The sequence below is a fragment of the Physcomitrium patens genome, chromosome 6, assembly GCF_059467195.1.
Source record: "Physcomitrium patens ecotype Gransden chromosome 6, ASM5946719v1, whole genome shotgun sequence".
In the NCBI taxonomy this organism is placed as follows: domain Eukaryota; kingdom Viridiplantae; phylum Streptophyta; class Bryopsida; order Funariales; family Funariaceae; genus Physcomitrium; species Physcomitrium patens.
Genome location: NC_143415.1, coordinates 8,720,625 through 8,743,752, shown reverse-complemented (window position 1 = coordinate 8,743,752; position 23,128 = coordinate 8,720,625). Strand labels below are relative to the sequence as shown.

At 37.3% G+C, this 23,128-nt stretch overlaps 1 protein-coding gene across 2 annotated transcripts; it reads right to left on the bottom strand.

Moving 5' to 3' along the window:
• Nucleotides 1-378: 378 nt before the first annotated feature.
• Nucleotides 379-3,973, bottom strand: LOC112284101 (uncharacterized). Of its 2 annotated transcripts, XM_024523643.3 has the most exons (8): nt 3,703-3,905; nt 3,252-3,433; nt 2,402-2,783; nt 1,896-2,092; nt 1,540-1,684; nt 1,160-1,319; nt 822-869; nt 379-626 (listed from the first exon to the last, which is right to left on the bottom strand). In XM_024523643.3, the coding sequence occupies exons 2-7, from the start codon at nt 3,329-3,331 to the stop codon at nt 844-846; spliced, it is 990 nt and encodes a 329-aa protein (XP_024379411.1). In that variant the 5' UTR covers nt 3,332-3,433; nt 3,703-3,905; the 3' UTR covers nt 379-626; nt 822-843. The 2 variants fall into 2 exon arrangements, with proteins under 2 accessions (XP_024379411.1, XP_024379410.1); XM_024523642.3 differs by having other exon boundaries at nt 379-869; nt 3,703-3,973.
• Nucleotides 3,974-23,128: the final 19,155 nt, after the last annotated feature.

Below are 23,128 nucleotides of genomic sequence, written 5' to 3'. Positions count from 1 at the left end.
TCTTGATGGCGCACCACGGTAGACTCAATGCTGCAGGGTGTGATACACCGCGGCTGCGTAGATTTCGTGAGGTGCACAATATATGAGGTAAAGATTTGGGGCCCAAATTTGCGCGTCACGCGCTTTGGGCCCCAATTCAAACTAAAAAAAGACAGGAAATAGATAGCTTGTCACGTTGAAGGGCAAATTTGAAATTATCACAAAAGGGAGGGGTAGATTTGATACTATCTAGAATACATGGGTATTTTTGATATTTTGGCAAATTTCAAGGGTATGTATGGTATTTTCCCTTGAATATACACCAGTTCATCAACATAATATTTTGCCAAGTAAACAAGCAAAGCGAATGAATCATCAGAAAGAATTCCAGTACCTGCCTTTGTGAGGTGATAAGTGCATGGCTCAAGGCCAAAATCTCAACTTTAATGTTGAGCTTAAATCTCAAATGGTTTAATATGACAGCTGAAGAATTAAAATTTCTAGAAGTTCGTAGAAGAGATATCGCGACTATAAGATGGAGCCACTACCGCAATAGCAGCTGGATGTTGAAGCATAACAAGCTTTAGCCTGCTAAAAAGTGAACTTGCCCAAACATATCCTCCAGTTAATTCTTACTTTCCCGAGACCTGTTATCCACGAATTGCAGTACGTCTTCAAAATGGAGAAGCTAACATGTAGCCATTCGAGACTAACTTCTGGGGATACCTGAAGTTTAGAAAGGCTGTCTGATCCACAAATAATTTCCTGAAATAGAACGTAGCCTAATGATATCTATCCACTTCACCCTCATTGCCTCTTCAATATTATACAGCCGTGCTTACCAAGTTCAAAGAGACGGAAACATTATTCATCCTTCACCGACAGACGTTCTGCACGAAAAAATCACGAGCATAAGGTTTGATTGCCTCCATCACGAAATATAAACGATACAACGTGCGCGGTTAAGGCCAATGCAATCAACATAACTATGAACAATACAGAGGATTTCGTGAACTTTGCTAAAAGGGCATGTAATGAACAAATTGTAGTAGAATTCTACTTTCTACTAGTTCGGCTTAAGAACGAATATATATATATATATATATATATATATATAAGTGTGTGTGTAAATGAATGACATGCAAAGAATAGAAGAAAGCAAAAGGAATGATTAACGTACTTAGAAACTCGTAAGTAGTAATCATTGAGGTGCCCCACAAAGACATGCTAAAAAATCTCGGACCCAGTCCCTTGTAGAAACCACGCCAGCCCTCTTGCTTGTGCAGGAGCTTTACCGTTTGCTTGATAGTTGGCCGACCTTCTCCTTCATGAGCCATCACCTGAAAGTGTGACAGTTACCGTCATTGACATCCTTGCATGCTCGTGGCAGAGAATCTCACAGATGAAAATTCAAATCATCCATCTTTGAGTCAACCCTGGATGATAAAACCATTCAAACAAGACTTGTGACACACGTAGGATAAACGCAGTCGATAGTTTTCGACAGGAAAAATGGCGCTCTATGGAAGTCCAGAAAGGCTGCAGTAGAAGAATAGAAACCTGCAAACGTGTCTTAACAGTGTCCATAGGAGTTGTAGCGACTGCAGAGCATGCCCCAGCAATCACGCCTCCTAATGCCTGGACTAGAACTACTTCACCAGTACTAGGTAACTCTTTCTCTACCTCGCCTCCATACCCCAATTTTCTGCACATGATCAGGACCACATGAAGCAGATCATGATAAATTCCAACGTAAGAAATCTGCAGGGTGGTCACTGCACGTATCATACAAGCTTAGCTGCGCTAGAGATATCAACAGTGAAGAAACATTTATCGACAGATACTCGTGCCAAATTTGTAATTAAAGATGCTACAGCAAACCAGATCCATCAAATGACGAAGAAAACTGGCTTTACCTCCAAATGACACGCTGGCTAGATCCATATGCTGCCCACCATACTGCATTGGATGGCGAGTAAGTAAGCACTGACATTCCAAATCCTCTATACAGTCCTCGAACACCGTCATTTCTTAAAATCGTCCTAATAGCATCCATAGTTCCATTGTACTGATGTGACCCTGGAGTACCTTGCACCATCAAACGTTGACTCACCTGCAGACATGCAAAACTCGGAGAACATTAAACCGGCGAATACATTCAGGGAGACCAAAGAAAATGAATCGAACAAATTATGCAATGAAAACAACGTTACTAATGCCTCAAACAAGATTCACAACAAAGAGAAGCAAATGAAACTGAAACAAAAGAATTCAGTCTCCGTAACTAAGAAATACTTTTGATTGTAATCCACACAAGCAAGGAGCCCTAACCTCTTCCTCAAGCTGAAGAAGGTGCAGAAAATGAGTTTACTAAGCTTTTAAAACTGGCAATGTCAAAAAATTGACAGATCAACAAACTTACAACGTCAATTGGAACAAAAACGGACTGAGAAGCCAATGAAGAACATAGTCCTGCAAGCCCGTTGGCCATTGCAGCTGCTGTAGCTTCCGAAACATCCAATTTTTCAGTCACCTTCAATGTGGAAGCTTTGGTAGTTTCTAGAGCAGTCATGAAAACCACCCTACTAGGAATTGCTCCAGATATTACCAATCCAAAACCTCTGTAAAGTCCCAGAACGCCCTCAGACCTGAGGATATGCTTGAAAAGTGCTGGAGCTGTTGTGTGAACAGTATCGGCTCTCGCCACTTGCATTCTTGTCTTGATAACAGAAATGGGATAGAGGAGTCCCGAAACCCCTGAGAAGAGGCCAGCACCCACCAAGAAGAACTTGGTCTTGTCGAGCCTACGCCCAGAATCAGGTTGAGAGCGTAAGTAGAAAGAAAGATCTCAGGAGATGAACTTTCTTAATACCATCAAGACAATGGCAGCTCCTAAAAATTTACAACAGTACACAAGTAGAAAACAGAATTCCATAAAACGAACCCCCATAAATATCTGATGTCTAGGTTTGAGATTTATCACACCCGATTTTATCAGAATGAGAATCCGAAAGATAATACCACTGGATAGATCAAACCCGTGTACCAAGAATTGCAGGTAAATAAGAGACGAAGCGGGAGCAACAACTTATAATATAAATCGTTGAAAATGAAACGCTACACTACAGCCCAAAAAAATTGGACAGAATAGAAAAGAAAAGGGGGGGGGTGGGATCACATGCTTCAGGCCGCGCTGTTCTTGAATCAATCATCCTTGACTGAAAGCCCTACAAAATTATAAGACACGAAAAGCGAACAAAAATTCCTCCCACCTGTCCCAATTGATTTCAGCTTGCGGAAGAGCTACACCAGCTGCTGCCCTGCGCTGGTGCGCAACAGGGGCGGCCGCCATAGCTGGCACACTCTCCTCCTCCGTCTCCTCCTCCTTCTCCGTTGCAATTTAGCCAAGCAACCAACACCAGACTGCATCTACCTCCACCAGCACCCTAAAAGTCTGAGGCGCATAAAGGACCAACCCAAGAATCAGTCTGTGAGCCAACCCCAACCCAAATCCCCACAAAATTCTTCACGTGCACGCAGCCTCCGTGGCCTCTCATGCATCACCAGGCATGTGAGAGGCATTCCAACCATCATTCAATCAAACCCATCATCCCGTTCCACCATCCAGAGAGATGGAGAGAATGACACAGCACGCGACAGACACTGGACCTCGGACTAGGGTTTCAAGCTTCAATAACAGCAAATTGAATTCGGCCCACCCACATGAGCACCGAGAGCATCTCAGATCATATTCGCCCAATATTCCCGCTTCCTCAGAACCAGAACCAGAAGGAGATCGGGTTCGGTATGGACTCATGCCCCCCACACAAGCATCGCTGCCACCAACACCTCAGACTCACCAAGACAGAGACACAGAGACAGTGAAACAGAGAGATGCTGCAGCTTGTGCTTCAACTCTCACTCTCCCTCCCCCCCTCTCGCAACTTTTGTAGCTCTTGCTTCTTCTTCTTCGCCTTCCTGCCTCCCTTCCTTCCCATCTTCGTGTGCAAACATTTCACCCCTCTCTCTACTTTCAATGCTGGAATTTCTTTTGTTATATTTCATTTTGCTTTTTTGCCTCCCAATCCTTTCTATTGAAAGCAATAAATGTAGCTAGCTGGCACTCTCCTTATTATTTATTATAGCTACAAAGTTTGGAATGGAGTGGAGAGAAATTGTTTATCTTCTTTCCTTTTTTTTTTGTATAAGTGAAATAATCATATCAATAAACTCTTTCTTGTATGTCTCTTTGTATATGTGAGATAACCATATCAATAAACTCTCTCTTGTATGTGTGTGTGTTTTACTTCTACATTACTTCTAGCTACTCTTGTCCGTCTTTCTAAAACATTATCAACACATTATCAGCTCAATTGCTTTTATGCACTAGTCTTAATTCTTAAAAACTTATGTACACTTTATTCTTCATTTTCTCTTCAATTTTTTTCCTAACTTGCTGTTGATGTGTTGAGTTGCTGCTATTATGTTGTTGCTATGTTGAGTTGCCGCTATTATGTTGTTGCTATGTTGAGTTGCTACTATTCTATTGTATTGTTGCTATTGTATTATTGCTACTACTGCTAATGTACTATTTTGTTGTTGTATTACTGCACATTGTTGCTATTTTCCACATCTTGTCATCAACTACTGCACCCTATTGCCAAGTTGCCATGCTCTACCGCAATCCACCATAGATCCTTATTTTTGTGGAAAAAAAAAAAAAAAAAAAAAAAAAACAATCCTCAAATTTTTTAACATTTTTTACTTCAAGTTTTAACTTTATCATTTTATGTGGCTTTACATTTTAAGATATATTTTTCTCAACCTTTTTCGACTTGATCTTGTATTTTTTTTCACAAATTTATTTATAATGAATGCTTCAATATCTTCAACTGCTCCAACTATGTTTTCAACTATTACTACTACATCCCAACATTTTCAAGCTCTTCTATTTCCACCATTGGTTGTTGATGGAAAGAATTATCTATTATGGATAAAAATGACAGAAGCAAATTTATTTGCAAAATAACTCTTGGATGCAATTTTATTTGAAGAATCTCCTATTATAAGTGTAGAATAGATATTAATTTATTTTTGAAAGATATTGGTAAAATATATTAATAGTCCATATAATAGAAAATTCAGGAGGATGGATGAGTGATTTAGTTCTTAAAAGCGGTTAATTACAAAATTACGGTTAAAATCTGGAGAATTAGGGGAAAGTATATAGGAGTTGTAGAAGTTAATTAAGGTGCCAGACTGTGATAGTCATGAGTCGAGGGTCATCGCTGTGATAGTTGTGAGCTCGGTTCTGTGTGAAGAATTCTAGTGATTGGAATGAGGGTAATTGTGTGCTGAAAGCTATGAGGGCGCAGTATTACAGTTGGAGATTATGAGGGTGAATATATTGGTGGAAATAATAGTTATTGGTATGACTGAATTGCTGTAAGGAAGAGACCGATAAGGTGAAGGAGGAGATTATAGTTTCTTTGTGTGTTCAGATATTGGAAATAGAGACGATACATTCAGGAGGTAATTGATTGTGTGACCCTAACATGAACGCTTAAGCAACTAGTCATTCCCCGTATTCGAATCTCCCTATACGGGTTTATTTTGGGAGGTTTCTTCTGGAATAAGTAAAACGAGCAATCACATTTTGGCGCCACTGTCGGGGAGTGATAATAGCTTTGAGTGTTAGAAATTAATTACCAAACGTGTGAGAAAATTGGCAATGGAAGACGATTTCAATAGTGTTTGAAGCAAGATTATGGTTAATAAGAACGAGGGCATTACATCGAAGAAAATAAATCAGTTGAGAGAAAGATAGGGAAGAGCGCAAAGAAGGAACTTGCTTAGAGAGGAAGAAGAACGTAATCTTAAAAGGAAGCATCGACAGAATTGGATTAAACCATGGTTGCAAGCTTGTTGGTGCATCTGAACATATCAAGAACCGGACAGACTGTTAATTTTGCAGTCGTATGTACTGTTAGAAAAATCGCCAAGAACACTCACGGGAAATTTTGTTAACATTTTAGTAGAAATCTTGAGGCCATTAACTGAAAGAGAAGGAGGCGTAGAAGAATTTGGTACTCCATTGGGTATTTTTCCAGTAGAGAGTACTGCTGAAACGAGCAATAGTAGCTCTTCAGATTGGCACAAATTGGTCGCCAATAAAGATAACTATATTGTATTTCAAAATCCGATGTTTTCACCTACAATTCAACTAATAAAACTATTAGCGGAAAATAACAGTAAATCGAGGAGCACTGAGAGCTCGGAAATTACAATAAGGGAAAGTAGAGATTATTTTAAAATGGAGTTTAGTAGAACAAGAAATTCAATGGCGTCAGAAAGCCCAGCCATTCCAATTGCAGTACAAATGGGTGCAGTAGGCGATCGTACGACTAGTATCGTGCCACTACCTACTTTTTGGGGATTTTCGGGTGTGGATTCCGATCAATATTTGTCTCAGTTTCTTACAGCATATGTAGCTAATAATGGCAGAACTGAAGATATTTGGTTGCGATGGCTGCCAGCGTCATTGAAAGACACAGTGTGTGAGTGGTATAATCGCCAACATGTGGGACAATTTATCAATTGGGAGGCATTAAAAAATACATTTTTAGCCCATTTTCGACCAATTGGTTTTGAAGAATGTCTTAGAAAAAAATTAATGAACAGCAGAATGGTACCAGGGGAAGCGGTATAGTTATATTACAATTGCGTAGCAGATATACTTCGAAAATGGCCAAATAACCAAATGCCGGAATCGTTTGTGTTGTCCATATTGGTTAATGGACTACACCCACCAGAATTGAAGATGTTTGTAAAGCAGGCCCAATCAGCCACCATTGCATCATTTCTTGAGCGAGCAAAAGTATGGGAAGAATGTCACTATGACCAAAACTTAACAATTGGAGCCACGATGATTCCATCTCAAGGAGGTTATCAAATGACAAATTAGAATGACGCATCGAAAAGTTATCTCGGAAGGAATGATTATGGTACAATTCTACAGAGAATAGTGGATGCCATTCCATTGCAAGCTGTACCACCATCATCATCACAACCGTATGCACCTTATTCGACATATCAAAAACCAATACCTACGAAGGAATTGCCAAATGCATTAGTATCAAGGGATCCCAATGAGTCATTGCTGTTAATATTGACGAAAAAAATGGATGAATTGGCTGTGAATCTAGCCAAGGATAAAGAAAAAAAGTATAAACCAACCAATATGTGTCCTAATGTCTGGTACAGCAATTGTAAGGAGCAAGGTCATTTAGTAACAGAATGTCCTTCACCCCCCCCCCCAAATGACTGTACAATGTACCTTTTGTGGGGGCAAGCATATTACCACCAACTGTTGGAATTTACGGAAACAACAATAACTCAGTAACTAGATAATGACTCAACCAACTTCGTGGGATGTCAATCAAGTACAAATGAATAATAGGTTTGGCTAGAATGGAAATTGAGCAAATAAACAAAATATGAATTATTCCAATTTCCTAAACTCTGAATTTTACCAAGAAGGTGTATCCCATACTCACGGATTGGCAATGAACCAACCAGGATACCATCAATATCTATCCATGACGAAGCCAATGCTAGAGTCTACAGTAACAATGGGTCAATCAGGATCCTTTACTCATCCGACATGGAACAGACCTAGGTGTTATATACCAATAGAAACACCCATTATCCCTAAAGGAGTTGGCAAGAGACCACTTTGTTGCTATCGTTGCAGACAAATCGGACATTATGTAAGTGAATGTCCTAATTCAAGGGCCAGTGATGACTATGTTCCAATATGTGGAAATTATAAGCAGTTTGGTCACACTTATCAACAGTACAATGTGCCCTTTAATTATAATAATCGGGACTAGCAAATGCAAACAAGCCAACCGGCAGAAGACAAAGGTCATATTCAACGAGACTCACCAATACATCATATCGAGGTGGTGAACGTAGTGCTTACCAAAGGCCAAGAAAAAGACAAGAATCCAATTCAGGACATGGATGAACCAATCGCAGGAGAGCAAGTAGCGCCATCCATGGGACTAAACGAACCAATATCAATATTGAGACGTATCCCAATATTGAGACTTCAATAGACTGAGGAACTTAATTTGGTTCCACGTGCCAATTTGTCGAGACTATCTAATCCAGGTCGTGTTATGGGCTTCATACCCAGTATGAGACCTAACTCGGTGACACAACCCAATGAGGTCTCAATTACAGAGGCTTCGGTTCTGTTCCAAGCAGTTTTAATCTCTACACAATTCCGAGAAACGTCCTATCCATTGAAAGATCCTCTCGGAGGCGAGAATTCCAAGGAAGCCCCGGCTATTGTTCCAATTCCGAGTCCAAGGCAGAAGAATATCTTACCTCACGGAGTAAAATCGAAACCAATGAAATGCAAAAGAGCATTGGTAATTACTCTCTATATAGAATCTTATGACATTCTAAACGATTTGGATGTTATTCAACCTCCAATTATAATGAAGCAACTTTTGGCTGTAGCACCGAAATTTTGATCTACATTGAATTTAGCGCTAATACGACAAAGTTCCCGTACTAAAGAAATTCATGAAATTAGCTTAAACCCAGATCTGGAAGCACCAACAATCGATGTATCAATCGATGGCATTTTAATTCCAGGGGTACAAGTTGATGGTGGCTCCAATGTGAATTTAATGAATGCGGATACAATGGAGGACTTGGATCTAAAGCAATTGCTACCTACGACATTGGTCTTGCGAATGGCAGATCATAGTCGGATAAAGCCAATGGAAATCTTACAAAATATTGCCACTGTAATTGTAGGATTGACATACAAAATTGATTATATTGTATTTCGATTATAGAGTTCTATGTTATCGTATTCCATTTTATTGGGCAGACCTTGGCTTTATCAAGACAAAGCTAAGAACGATTAGGGCCGAGGTACATTGATAATTGGAAAAGGCTATGACCAGATTGTTATACAGATGTACCTGGTACAATATCATGGAGAATCTCAATTGTCAGAATTAGAATTTACATCGGACAATGAGAGTCAATCGATTGAGGCAGATGACGATGCTATAGGTTCACCATAATTTGGAGTAGGACAAAACACTTCAAGAACAAAGGGAGGAGTCTACCAATGTAGAGGCCCCGACAAATATTTACTGCATCAGGAAGATGTGATTAACTCGGATCATGCTATTGTCGAATGGATGAACAATTTTGCAAACAATAGAGCCAAAACATTGGAACAAGATTTGGGTGGTTCCCAAATGTCGAATAATACAAGATATTCAGATCAGGAGAAGACAATTAAATCAGAGGTTGTTGAAGACCTTATGTGTCAATCTATTAACCTGGGAACCAACGAAACGCCACAACTAATTAAAATATATGCCAATATTTTAGGTATAGAATTGGATGCTTGGAAACAATTTTCTGTCTATCAAAAATTTGCCTTTGCGTCGTCATATGCTGATTTGAATGGGATTCTAGTTGACGTGTATAAGCACCAGATTACTCTGGGAGAGGATGTTACATCAGTTTGTAAAAGACAACACCGGCTTAACTCAAAATATTTCCTTTTAGTGAAAGAGGAATTGAACAATCTTCTTGACGTGGATTTTATTTATCCTATTCTGCACAGTGCATGGGTATCGCCAATCGTGATGGTACCAAAAAAAATGAGAAAATCCAAATTTCTCGAGATTTTTGAAAACATAATACGGCCACCGAGAAAGATTACTTTTCATTACTTTTTACGGATCTTTTCAAGGACAAGAACTGGATGAAAAAATAATTCAGACAAGTGAGCCTTCACTCAAAGAAAGGTAACAAAATATAAATAAACAAGTATGTATATTGAAAGAGAAACTGCAATGGCTATTGCCAAAAGACAAAGAAACTAGAGACCCTTGAAACTAGACTAAAAGCAAGAAAGGAGTTGACAAGAGTGAAGAAGCCTTCACTCTTGTCTCTATATATACTATCTAACTAGGGGCTACGTGGCGACGTTCTATAGGACCTCCAATATGTGTTGACTTTGTTGAACACATGCCTTGACTTATAAGACAAGTTTTTCTACGTGTGGGCCACATAGTTAGCTTGATCTTCAAGCTAACAACATGTGTGGCACATGGCCAACTTGTTGACCACGTTTCTAATCCAAAAAGTCAATTAAAGACACCTATGAAGTCAAAGCAGCATCTATAAAGCTTCTAGAAAGCTTCTATATTAAATACTATAGAATTAACTTACTTTTACCTACTTTTACTTACTTCTACCTATTTGTATATGTAATTACTAGCTTACATGATTATGTCCGTGATATTACCTCCCTTTCTAGGGACGAGTTCCACGAGGAGCGGTCATCATATGTTGAGAAAATCTATGATGCGATGAATTACATTCGCCACATACTCTGATCTTTATTCTCTTTGAAGATGATTGATAGGGCCTCTCAACCATCAATAATGTCCCATACTAGGGCGAGACGACCACCCAGTTATTTGATCATTGTTGAGGCCTTCGTAACTTCCTTCGAATAGAATATTTGGAACACCATCAGGAGTTGTTCCTACCTCTAGCACAATCATCAAACATCGAGAGTCCATTCCCAAATCGTGATACCAAACGCATTGTATCTCACCATCTATTCGAGGAACAACATGTCGTTCTTGAAGATCTTCATCTCGATTGCGTCGTCTTGAAGGTTGTAACAATCGTAATGTTTCATCCGATAGGTCAGCAAATGAAGGCTCTTGAGTTGAATCCACTGGTTGTTGGTTCTCCATCTCCTGAGCGTCACTACTACAAAGAAGCTACGAACAAGAATTGAAAGTAGAATGTTATCTTGCCTAGATGTTGTTTCTTTTATAAAGAAGGTTTTCATCTTAATTTTGATGGATGTCGTCAATGAAAAGCCTCCACCGCCTTTGCTGCATTTGCAAGATTCTTTATTGGCTCCCATGTGCATTCACTAATACCATATCCGTGCCAATGGACAAGATAATCTAATTTATTTTGACGCCACCTTGAATCTAAGACTTCTTCTACTTCAAACTCTTCATTATTGTCTACTTCTATAGAAGGAGGTGGAGCTTTTCGTCTTCTTAATATGTCCATTGTCTTGTATGGTTCAAGAAGAGACATGTGGAATATTGGATGGATTTTCATTGACTCTAGTAGATGTAAACGATATGCAACTGGATTGATTTGTGCAGAAATAGAAAAAAGTCCTAGCCTTCGATGGTCCAACTTGTCACAAGGACGAGTGGTCTTGATATTGCGACGAAGTAGCCATACCTTATCACCCAAGACGAATGATGGTTGTTCTTTTTGATAGACATCTGCATTGACCTTTTGTTGTTCTTGAGCCTCTTTTAACTGCACCTTCATCATTGCATATAGCTCTGATAAATGAATTGCTAAATCTTTCGTAGCAGGATTATCAACTTTTGAAAAGTCAAAAGTATCAAGTCGTGGATGATAACCTTAATTAGCAAAGAAAGGTGTTTATTATATAGAAGAATGTACCGTGTTATTGTAAGCAAACTCTGCGAATGGCAAAAGAGTTGTCCAATCATCTTGTTGGTAATTAATGGTACATCTTAAATATTGCTCTAAAAGTTGATTAACACGCTCCATTTGTCCATCAGTTTGAGGATAGAATGCTGAAGATAGTTTTATATCTACTTTTAGAATCTTGAAAAGAGTCCGCCAAAATCTTAATACAAATTGAGTTCCCCTATCTGATATAATATCCTTGGATAATTCATGATAGCGATAGATATTGTCAAAAAAGAGTTAAGCTGTTTCTTCACTTCTGATAGATTTTGTACATGGTACAAAATGTGCCATCTTGGTAAAATGATCTACTATCACGAATATAGAGTCATAAGAACCTGAGATTAGAAGATCCGTGATGAAGTCCATAGAAACAAAAGACCATGGTTGTTCTGGAATGGGTAATGGCTGAAGAAGTCCAAAAGGTCGATGACGAGGAGTTTTCGATCTTGAACAAACATCACATGATTGTACAAAATCTTTAACTGCCTTCTACATTTGAGGCCACCAAAAATCCCTAGATATCAGCTCCAAAGTCTTATTATATCCAAAATGTCCTGCTGCTAGGAAGTCGTGACGATCTTGAAGAACATGTAAACATGTTTCTCCATCCGAAACATATAGGCGTCCTTCGAAATAGAGTAGGTTGTTCTTGAATTTAAATTTAGAGGGATCATGAGATTTAGAAAAATTATTCTTGATATCATGAACAAGAGGATCTAAAGACATACTTAACTGGACTTGCTTTAAAAAAGTTAAATCAACAGTCAATGTTGATTATATTGCTCGAAGATGAAATTGCTCCGGCTTCAAGAGAACCATTCTTTGTTGCTCAAAAGCTGCATCTCTTTTTTTTGGTGCAAGATAAGAACGTCTAGACAAGGCATCGGACAAACCTTGTTGTTTTCTTGGTCGATAAGTGATCATGAACTTGAATCTTGATAAAGACATGTTCCAACGAACTTGGCAACAATTTAATATGCATGTTGACATACAATATTCGAGGTTCTTGTGATCCATATATACGGTGACTAGACTAGAAGCGCCTTCTAGATAATGATGCCATTCTTGAAAAGAATCCATAATTGCAAGAAGTTCTTTGTCATGGATCTCATAATTGATTTCTGTTGCTGAGAATTTTCTTGAATGAAAGGCTACTGGACGAAGTTTGTCATCTGTTCCCATTTGTGATAAAACCGCAACCAGTGCAAAGTCCGATGCATATGTTTCCATAAAGAATGCTTTGGAAAAATCAACATGATACAAGATTGGTACAGAAACAAACACTGTCTTTAAAGATTCAAAAGCAACTTCCGCTTCTTGATTCCATTGGAGTTTGTCTTTACAAGTCAAACGTGTAAGTAGAGCTGCAATTTGAGAGAAGTCTTTGATGAAGATCCGATAGTAGTTGGCAAATCTCAAAAAACATTGGACATCTCTTACCATTTTTGGGATCTTTCAATCTATAATAGTTTGAACTTTCTTAGGATCCATCATAAGTCTATCATTTGAAATGATGTAACCTAAGAAATGGACTTGAATAGTATGGAATACACACTTTTCTATCTTGGTATAGAGTCTTGCATCTCTTAATTTTTGTAACACATGAAGAACATGAAGTTCATGTTCTTTTGGATTCTTAGAATAGATCAAGATGTCGTCTAGATAATACACCACAAAATCGTCCAAAAACTCTCAAAAAACATCATTCATTAGATGTTGAAAAGCTGCTGGTGTATTTGTAAGTCCAAAAGGCATGACGTTGTATTCAAAATGTCCATACCTAGTTCGAAACGCAGTCTTCTATTCATCTCCTTCTTTGATGCATACTAGATTGTATGCTCTCCGAAGATCTATTTTTGTATAGATCTTAGCTTGATTCAGCTGATCAAGCAGTCCAGATATTAAAGGTAGTCGATACCTGTTCTTGATGGTAATCTTATTGAGTCCTCGATAATCAACACACATCCGCAATGATCCATCTTTTTTCTTCATAAATAGAATTGGAGCTCTTGCCGGAGATTTAGAATGGCGTATGAAATTCTTGGCTAGATTTTCTTCAATATACTCCTTGAGTTCAGCCAACTCATTTTGTGATAAATTGTAGATTGGTGTGAATGGCGGTTGTGCTCCTTCTTGAAGGTCAATTGAACAATCATAGGGACGATGTTCCGGGAGTGTATCTGCATTCTTTTTTTCAAATACATCTTGAAATTCTTGATATTGGCTTGGAATGCCACTTGAACTCTTTTCACTAGTAGAAATGGATGTAGCATAAATAATGTATGGTGATTCTTTCATAGCAGCATGCAAGAAAGCTTTTGTACCTATAAATATGGGTTTAATTGAACTGGACTTATGACTCTCTACTTGCTTAACTACACTGTTAGTTATACTTTTAGAGAAAGTAAGAGTTCAAGAAATCGAGTCTATTTGAAGATTGTATTTTTCTAACCACGATAAATCTAAAATCACTGGGTTAGAGGGAGATCTAATGATATTAAATACTACAAAACTATTATAACCATTGATTATTATTTCTATAGGAAGGATTTTGTGAGTAATATCTCCAAAAGACAATAGACGACCATCTATGACTTCTACATGAACAGGTTTAGTTTTCTTTACTAAAGATATGCTATGTCTTTTAGTAAATTCTTCATCTAAAAAACACGCTGAGGCTCCTGAATCTAATAAGACAGAGATTTTGTACTGTTTAGGTCCTAAAATAACATTTAATATAAAACAAGGAGAGGGCTCTGAGGAGAGAATAGGACCTTTACTAGATGTTGTGCAAGGTTCCAGCCACACGGTCCCTATTGTAGCTGGACAAACTCGTTTTCTGACATATTATCTTCTTTCACAGCCATACTCCTCATTTTGTGATTGCATCGTTTCTTTGGACAATGTTGAGCAGTGTGCTTTGGTTCTCCACAATATAAACATAATCCTTCTTGACGACGACAAATCTTTTCATGCTCAGTAAGAGGTTTGAAACGTACTGCATTGATTTGCATATCCTCTACTTCTGAATGTATGTGTTGAAGAGGTGTTGGTGTTGCCATTGAATTATAGTAACGTTGAAGTCCACTTGTACAGTTCTTAGATCGGAATTCAAAAAGGTGATTGTCGTACTTCACAGCAAAGTCAATTGCTTGACTCAATGTTTGAGGATCAAGTAAGTTGAGTATTAATTTTTTTACCTCATATTGTAATCCATAAGGAAATTGACTCATAAGTGCATCATCATCCTACTTGATATCACTTATAAGTTGTCGAAATTGTGAAGCATATAATGTTATTGATCGATTGACTTATCGTAAAATACGGATCTTATTGGTTGCAACACGATTTGCATCATATTCTCCATATATGGATCAAAACTTCGCCAAAAAAGCCTCTAGATTATCCAATATTGGATCTCGTCGTTCAAGAAAAGATGAAAACCACGATAGTGTTGAACCTGAAAGAAGTGTACCAATGAATCTAACTTGCGATCCTGGATCTGGATAGCTTTGGGATTGAAGTTCAATCACAAGTTGCACTTGATTGATAAATCCTCGAAACTTGGATTTGGTGCCATTAAACTTCTCGGATAGGGCAATTCTTGGTTCTCTAACATTTGAAGGGCATTCCACCATAGGAGAAAGGACATGGTTTGGTGCAGATGTTGAAGCAGCTCCAACCATTTCTATATCTTCACTTCCTGCCAATCTTGTTGCTCCTTGTGGTGGTAAATTGAGTTGATGCATCGCAAGCATTAACTCTCTCAATTGCTCTTGCATTTGTGCCATTGCACTCTTCATTTCAACAAGTTCTGCCATGATAACACTTAGAAGAGAGAAGATATCTAATATTGCTCAAGACAAATAGAAGAGAGGACTTGAGAACAATGAAAACACTAAGGACAATATCAGTTTAGAAGAGGGTAATTCGCAACTTCTAATATGCTTATATCTTATCAAGAAAAAGGGGTAATCCTCTCTTAATCAAGATTAGACAAAGCTCTGATATTATACGTGTACTCTTGTCAATCTATCAAGGACAAGAACTCGATGAAAAAACAATTCAGACAAGTGAGCCTTCACTCAAAGAAAGGTAACAAAATATAAATAAACAAGTATGTATATTGAAAGAGAAACTGCAATGGCTATTGCCAAAAGACAAAGAAACTAGAGACCCTTGAAACTAGACTAGAAGCAAGAAAAGAGTTGATAAGAGTGAAGAAGCCTTCACTCTTGTCTCTATATATACTATCTAACTACGGGCTACATGGCGACGTTCTATAGGACCTCCAATATGTGTTGACTTTGTAGAACACATGCCTTGACTTACAAGGCAAGTTTTTCTACGTGTAGGCCACAAAGTTAGCTTGATCTTCAAGCTAACAACATGTGTGGCACATGGCCAACTTATTGACCACGTTTCTAATCCAAAAAGTCAATTAAAGATACCTATGAAGTCAAAGCAGCGTTTATGAAGCTTCTAGGAAGCTTCTTTATTTAATACTATAGAATTAACTTACTTTTACCTACTTTTACTTAGTTCTACTTATTTGTATATGTAATTACTAGCTTACATGATTATGTCCATGACAATAGTATGGATAACATGTAGTCATTATCACCAAGTAGTAAAAGAATAAGATTGGGGCATCAGTTAAAGTCATTCTGTGGTGTTGTTTTGGGTTGGTTGGAGTACAATTTTCTTGTATTTCTTGTGTTTTTGAGAGTAGTAGTTCTTGTTAAGAGTTAACAGTGAGGAGCCAGTCACATGTGTTGATTGAAGAAGTTCCAGAAGAGAAGAGTCATTTTTAGCACCAGTTAGAATTGAGAGATGCCCAGATCCTGAAATTGGAAGCTCAAGTTCATGAACTGGGTGAGTACAATGAGGACCTTTGAGCTCAGTTGAGGCAGGAGCCAATGGAAGGATTGGATGAGGACAAAGATTTGCAGTTGGAACTGGAATTGATGGAACCAATAACAGATACTACGGCAATTGATTAATTAGGTAGGCCAGAGGAACTAGTAACTTTGTGGAGATTTGTTAAGTAGTTTTTAGATAGGTATCATTTGAATGTTTGCGAGGATGCTACACAGATAGGAGTGGGGCTATGTAGAATAGATATTAATTTATTTTTGAAAGATATTAGTAAAATATATTAATAGTCCACATAATAGGAAATTCAGGAGGACAGATGAGTGATTTAGTTCTTAAAAGTGGTTAATTATAGAATTACAATTAGAATCTGGAGAATGAGGGAAAAGTATATAGGAGTTGTAGAAGTTACTTAAGGTGCCACACTGTGATAGTCATGAGCTGAGGGCCATCGCTGTGATAGTTGTGAGCTGGATTCTAAGTGAAGAATTCCAGTGATTGGAATGAGGGTAATTGTGTACTGAAAGCTATGAGGGTGCAATATTATAGTTGGAGATTATGAGGGTGAATATATTGGTGGAAATAGTAGTTATTAGTATGACTGAATTGCTGTAAGGAAGAGACCGATAAGATGAAGGATGAGATTATAGTTTCCTTGTGTATTCAGATATTGGAAATAGAGACAATACATTCAGGAGATAATTGATTGTGTGACCCTAACATGAACGCTTAAGCAACTAGTCATTCCTCGTGTTCGAAATCCCCTATACAGATTTATTCTGGGAGGTTTCTATCAAAATAAGTAAAAAGAGCAATCATAGTAAGTACTTCAATTCTTCTTGCTATTTGTTAGAAAGTACTTCTTCTTCTTTATTTTCATCTTGTACTTACATTGCAACATCAATATTTGGAAATGGAAGATCCAACCAAGCTCTGAGAGAATCTTAAATCTAGGTTTGATCATCAAAAGATCACTTTCCTTCAACATGTATGTCATGATTTTACTCATTAATGTGTCTTTGATTTTTCAAATTTAAATGCTTTCAATAGTGAAATATATTGTATTGTCTCACAACTACAATTATATAGACAAAGCATCTTTAAAGAAGAAATGATTGAGAAAACTCTCTCTACATTTCTTCTCGCATCTATTGTACTTGCACAACAATATGAAAACGTGAAATTTCAAAGTCATCTTGATTTCATATCCTATCTACTTCTTGTGGAGAAACAAAATAAACTACTCTTATATAATGTAAAAGCTTATCCTATTAGAACCATGGTTTTAGAATCTCATATACTTAATATTTCATAGTCTAAGAAAAAAATCATATAAACATAGAAAAAGTACTCATAAGCACCAAATTAGTCATGATTATGACCATTTCTACCCATATAGAAAGAATAAACGTTCTACAACTAATTACAGTAAAAAACAAAAATCAAAGTTGTATTCTTGTCATAAATGTGAGATGATCAAATATTTGGTACATGTATGCTATACTTCAAAATACTTTGTTAAAATATTCCAAGAAAATAAGAAACTTTGAGTTGAGGCTTATGACGTTCATATCATTGATGCATCCTTGGATTCAATTGGTATTGATGATTTAGAGGCTTATATAAATGACAAAACCTTTAATAATGAGTTCATTGATTCTGCAACAATACATACTATCTTGTGGAATAGATAGTTTTTTTTATTGAAAAAACTTCAACTTGACCAACTAAAAATTTAATGACTATGGCTGGAATAAATACATTTTGTTTCTAAGAGGGAAAAACAATGGTAAAATTGCCTAAAGACTCTATTATAAAATGTAAATATACAATGTTTGTACTTTTAGCACCTCAGAGTCTGATTAGCTACCGAGATGTGCATACTAATGGTTATCATCTCTCAACTATAATTCTAAATAGGCAAGAGGTTTTAGTTCTTGAATAGAACCATAAAGTTGTAAAAAAAGCCTTTGTTGCAACAAATGGTTTATATCAAATTGCAATCTGGCCTCCCATTATATTTAATTTTATATTATCTATCATAGAGAGTCATGTTTTTCTCTAGCATGGATACTTGAGACATCTAGAATTTACATTTTTTCAGAAGATAATTCCATGTATAACTAGGCATAATTTAAAACTTGCAAATATATATTCTATGGAATTATATTGTATATGTATACAAGGCAAGGTGATTTCTTGGCCTTTAATTTGGAAACTCTTATGAGAATTACTACCAATGCTTGAAATATTGGATGGTAATATTTGTAGTCCTATTAATCCAATATTTTGATTATTTTGTTATTATTTGGTCCTTAGTGATGTATCAGGTAAACAATCTCATGTTTCATTATTATCAACCTAAAACATGGTGTTTATCAATCTTATATCTATGCTTATTTTTTTCTAAGCACATTTTTCTAATTATCCTATGAAAACATTGCATGTAGACAATGCAAAAGAATTTACATCAAAGTCTTTTGAAGACTATTGTACTATAACAAAGATTGAGTTGATATATTGTGTTGCATATGAACATGCTCAAAAAAGACTTATAGAGTCATTTATAAAGCATATACAACTTATTACTTGGCTATTCCTTCTTCTGGTGAATTTACATGTATCTATATAGGATCATGCAGTTTTGCATACTACAGCATTAATACACGTCCATCATTCTTTTCTTGAAATTATTATACCATAAGAGTTCATTTTAAGTCGTTTTCCAAATGTATCTCACCTACGGATATTTGGTTGTTGTGCTTGGATTTCAATAACAGAACCTCAATAGCGTACCATTAAAGCTCATCAACAAGAGGGCATATATATTGGTTTTGATTCATCTAGCATTATTTATATAATTGATCCATCAACTGGCACATTATTACATGCATATTTTTAAAGTTGTCATTTTGAAGAAAAAAAACATATTTTTATCTCTTTGAAGAAGAATATTTAATCAACAAAGAAATATAATATTTGTATTTGAAGTACGAGAAATATTTACAATAAATCCTAATCCTAAAATATCTTTGATTAAAACTAAAGTTGCCAAGATTTTGTATCTAAAATGAATTATAAATAAAATACTTTATGGCTTCAATGATACACCTTGGATTATAAGAGTTTCAATTAATGAGGCAAAAAATGAACCTATTCAGATTGCAATACCACTAATTAATATATCTCAAGTTAAAACATCAATAATTAAAAAGACTTGTAGATTAGATAAGCAACCACAAAAGAAGAAAGCTATAACATGTAGTGATTCTAGTATTATTTTTGTAGAAGTTCCTACTAAATCTATAGGACCATCAATTAATGAGAATATATCCATGCACATTATACCTTCACCTCATGTAAGAGAAAATCTTAAAATTATGAAGAATAAAACCAAGTTGAATATAGAATTATTTATTTTATATTGTGCTATAAATGACATTTGGGATAGACCATCTATTATAATAGATAAATCATTTGTATTCATAATTGCAAAAGTTCTTTCTTATAAGAAAGAGGATCTTAAACTTCAAACCATGTATGAAGCAATGCATCACTCTGGATGGTTAAAATAGAAAATTATTATTAAAAAAGATTATGCTTATTTGGATAAGAGAAAAGTCTTTGGTTCAATTGTTGACACTCTTATTTCTTATCCTATAGTGTATATAATGGTATTAGTATGCAAGCGAGATGATAAGGATCAAATAATCCTCTATAAAGCTTATCTTTGTCACAGACCAAAATACAAACAAGAAATCTAAACAAGAAATTCAAGAAGAAATGACAAGAACTAGATTATCAGATGAGTACAAGAGCAACGCCAAGAGAATTGAGCTAGAGCTTCAAGAGATGTGTTGTCGAGACTGAAAAACTCTTCAGCCTCGACTCTTACATATACTACTGGCCTATGGTTCTAAGGAAGCGCATCAAGAAGCTTCCCAAGAACTATGAAGCTTCTCGAGCAACTACCCAAGAGCTAGGAAGCTTCTCAAGTAACTTCCTAGAATCTACTAGAATATTCTAAGAATCTTCTAGAGCCTTCTAAGGGAATCTTTATGGAATCTTCAAAGAATCTTTAGGGAATCTTTGAAGAATATTCTAAGAGAATATTCAAGGAATCTTCTGAAAGTTTCTAGAGACTTCTTTCTAGAAGGTTCTAGAAACTCGTCTCTAGAAAGGTCTAAGGACTATGTCCCTAACATCACCTCCTCCTTTAGCTTCGAGGTCTTCGAGAAGCAATGTTATCGTCAGTCAATACCAACGCAAGAAAATAAAGATCTGTCGCATAACCTCTACTATGAACTCCAATTGTTGTTCACGAGGTAAGTGATTCAATGGTCCTTGAAGCCAACGGTAGTGGCCCACGCCTTCAACTTCTGACCAAGCATGAACCTCCGTGTCTTCATTGTGAAATTGTCCTGCAAACACTCCTTCTAGCTGACCATTGTAGGCAGGCTCGACCTCAAATACAATCACCAGCGATCTGTTGCTCGGAATCCTTCGACGTCGTCGTGGTGCAAGCGATTCTTCATCTCGCGGTCGTCTTCGTGAGCTAGTTGCTTGAGATGATATGACAAGTGTAGTATCTTGGCTATCCATATTCAAAGGCTAAAACAATAAGAACAAACTTGGGCTACTAACAAAGTTCTACGCTATCTTGGAGAGAATGACTACATCAACTATGGATTTTGGTGGTGCTCTCTCTTCTTTTCTGTTTTCTGGATGAGCAAGCTTCAGTAAGAAGCTATCGTCGAACCGACTTGGGTTTCTCAGGATATCATCGATGAAACTCTTGTACCTTTTGCGGCGCATTCACGAGATTTTCGGCCGGCTCCCATGTTTGTTCATTAATATCATAACCGCTCCAATGCACAAAGTATTCTAATTTACCCCATCTTTGCCGTGAATCCAGGACCTTTTCTACCTCGTATTCTTCGTGGTTCTCTATTTCTATGCTAGGTGGTGGACATTGTACTCTTTCAAGAAAAGACGATTCTCGATAAGGCTCCAACAAAGAAACATGAAAGACAGGATGTACCTTCATAGTAGCTGGTAACTCCAGACGATACGCTACAGGATTGATCTGCTTCTGGATAACAAATGGTCCCAATCTCCGATAGTCCAATTTGTCACATGGCCGCTTGGTCTTAATATTTCGTCGAAGCAGCCAAACTTTGTCTCCAATCGTGAATTTAGGTGCCTGATTCCGAAATTTGTCCGCGGACGCCTTGTAAGATTCTTGGGCAGTTTGCAATTGAAGCTTCAATGTAGTTTGAAGCTGCGAAAGCTCCTTCACCAATCCTTCAGCTGCCGGATTGTTAATCGTTGACGAACTCCATAAGTCAAGCTTCAGATGGTATCCATAATTGGAAAAGAATGGCGTTTGTTGAGTTGACGCATGAAGGGTGTTGTTATATGCGAACTCGGCTAGCGGTAGATATGCGACCCAATCATCTTATTGATAGTTGATGGTGCAACGTAAATATTGCTCTAAAACTTGATTCACCCGTTCTGTTTGGCCGTCCGTTTGAGGATGAAATGCCGAAGAAAGCTTGATATCCACCTTCAATATCTCAAAAAGAGATTTCCAAAACTTTGACACAAACTGGGTTCCTCGATCCGATACAATATCATCTAGTAGACCATGATATTGATACACATTATCAAGAAAGAGTCTTGCTGTATCTTCGCTTGACGATGTCTTCTTACAAGGGACAAAATGCGCCATCTTTGTAAGCCGGTCTACGACAACAAAAATGTTGTCAAATGAATTCGATGATGGTAGATCCGTAATAAAGTCCATGGAAACCGAAGACCATGATCGGCGTGGAATAGGCAATGGCTGTAGAAGTCCATAAGGCCGATGTCGAGGGTTTTTGGATCTTGAACAAATGTCACAAGATACAACAAAATCTTTCACATCCTTCCACATTTGAGGCCACCAGAAATCGCGGGAAATAAGTTCCAAGGTCTTATTGAATCCAAAATGTCCCGCAGCTGGAAAGTCATGACGAGATTGAAGAACTCGGAGTCGTGTTGGCTCTTTTGGGATATACAACCGCTCTTCGAAATATACTAGATCTCCTTCCATCTTGAATTTATCATCACTAGCATGTTACTTGATATCAAGGGCTAGAGAATCTTCAATGGTTGCGGCCCGTACCTGGTCGAGGAAGTTAGCATCAATTGGTACAATAGCTACATTGAGTCGAAATTTCTCTGGCTTCAACAATGTCGTACACTGTTGATCAAATGCTGCATCTCCAGCCTTTGGCGCGAGATATGATCTCCTTGATAATGCATCGGACAACCCTTGTTGCTTCCCAGGCCGATAAATAATAACAAAGTCGAACCTGAATAGTGACATACTCCACCGAGCTTGACGCCGATTCAAAACCCGAGCCGACATAAAATACTTCAAATTCTTGTGATCCGTATATACGCTCACTGGATGTGCAGTTCCTTCAAGAAAGTGGCGCCACTCTTGGAAAGAATCTACTATAGCAAGGAGTTCCTTATTGTGGATCTCATAGTTGATCTCAGCAGCAGAGAATTTTCGAGAATAGAACGCAACTGGATGGAGCTTCTCATCTACGCCCATCTGTGAAAATACAGCTCCCAAAGCAAAATCCGAAGCATCTGTCTCCAAATAAAAGAACTTTGTAAAGTCCGGATGTACCAAGATTGG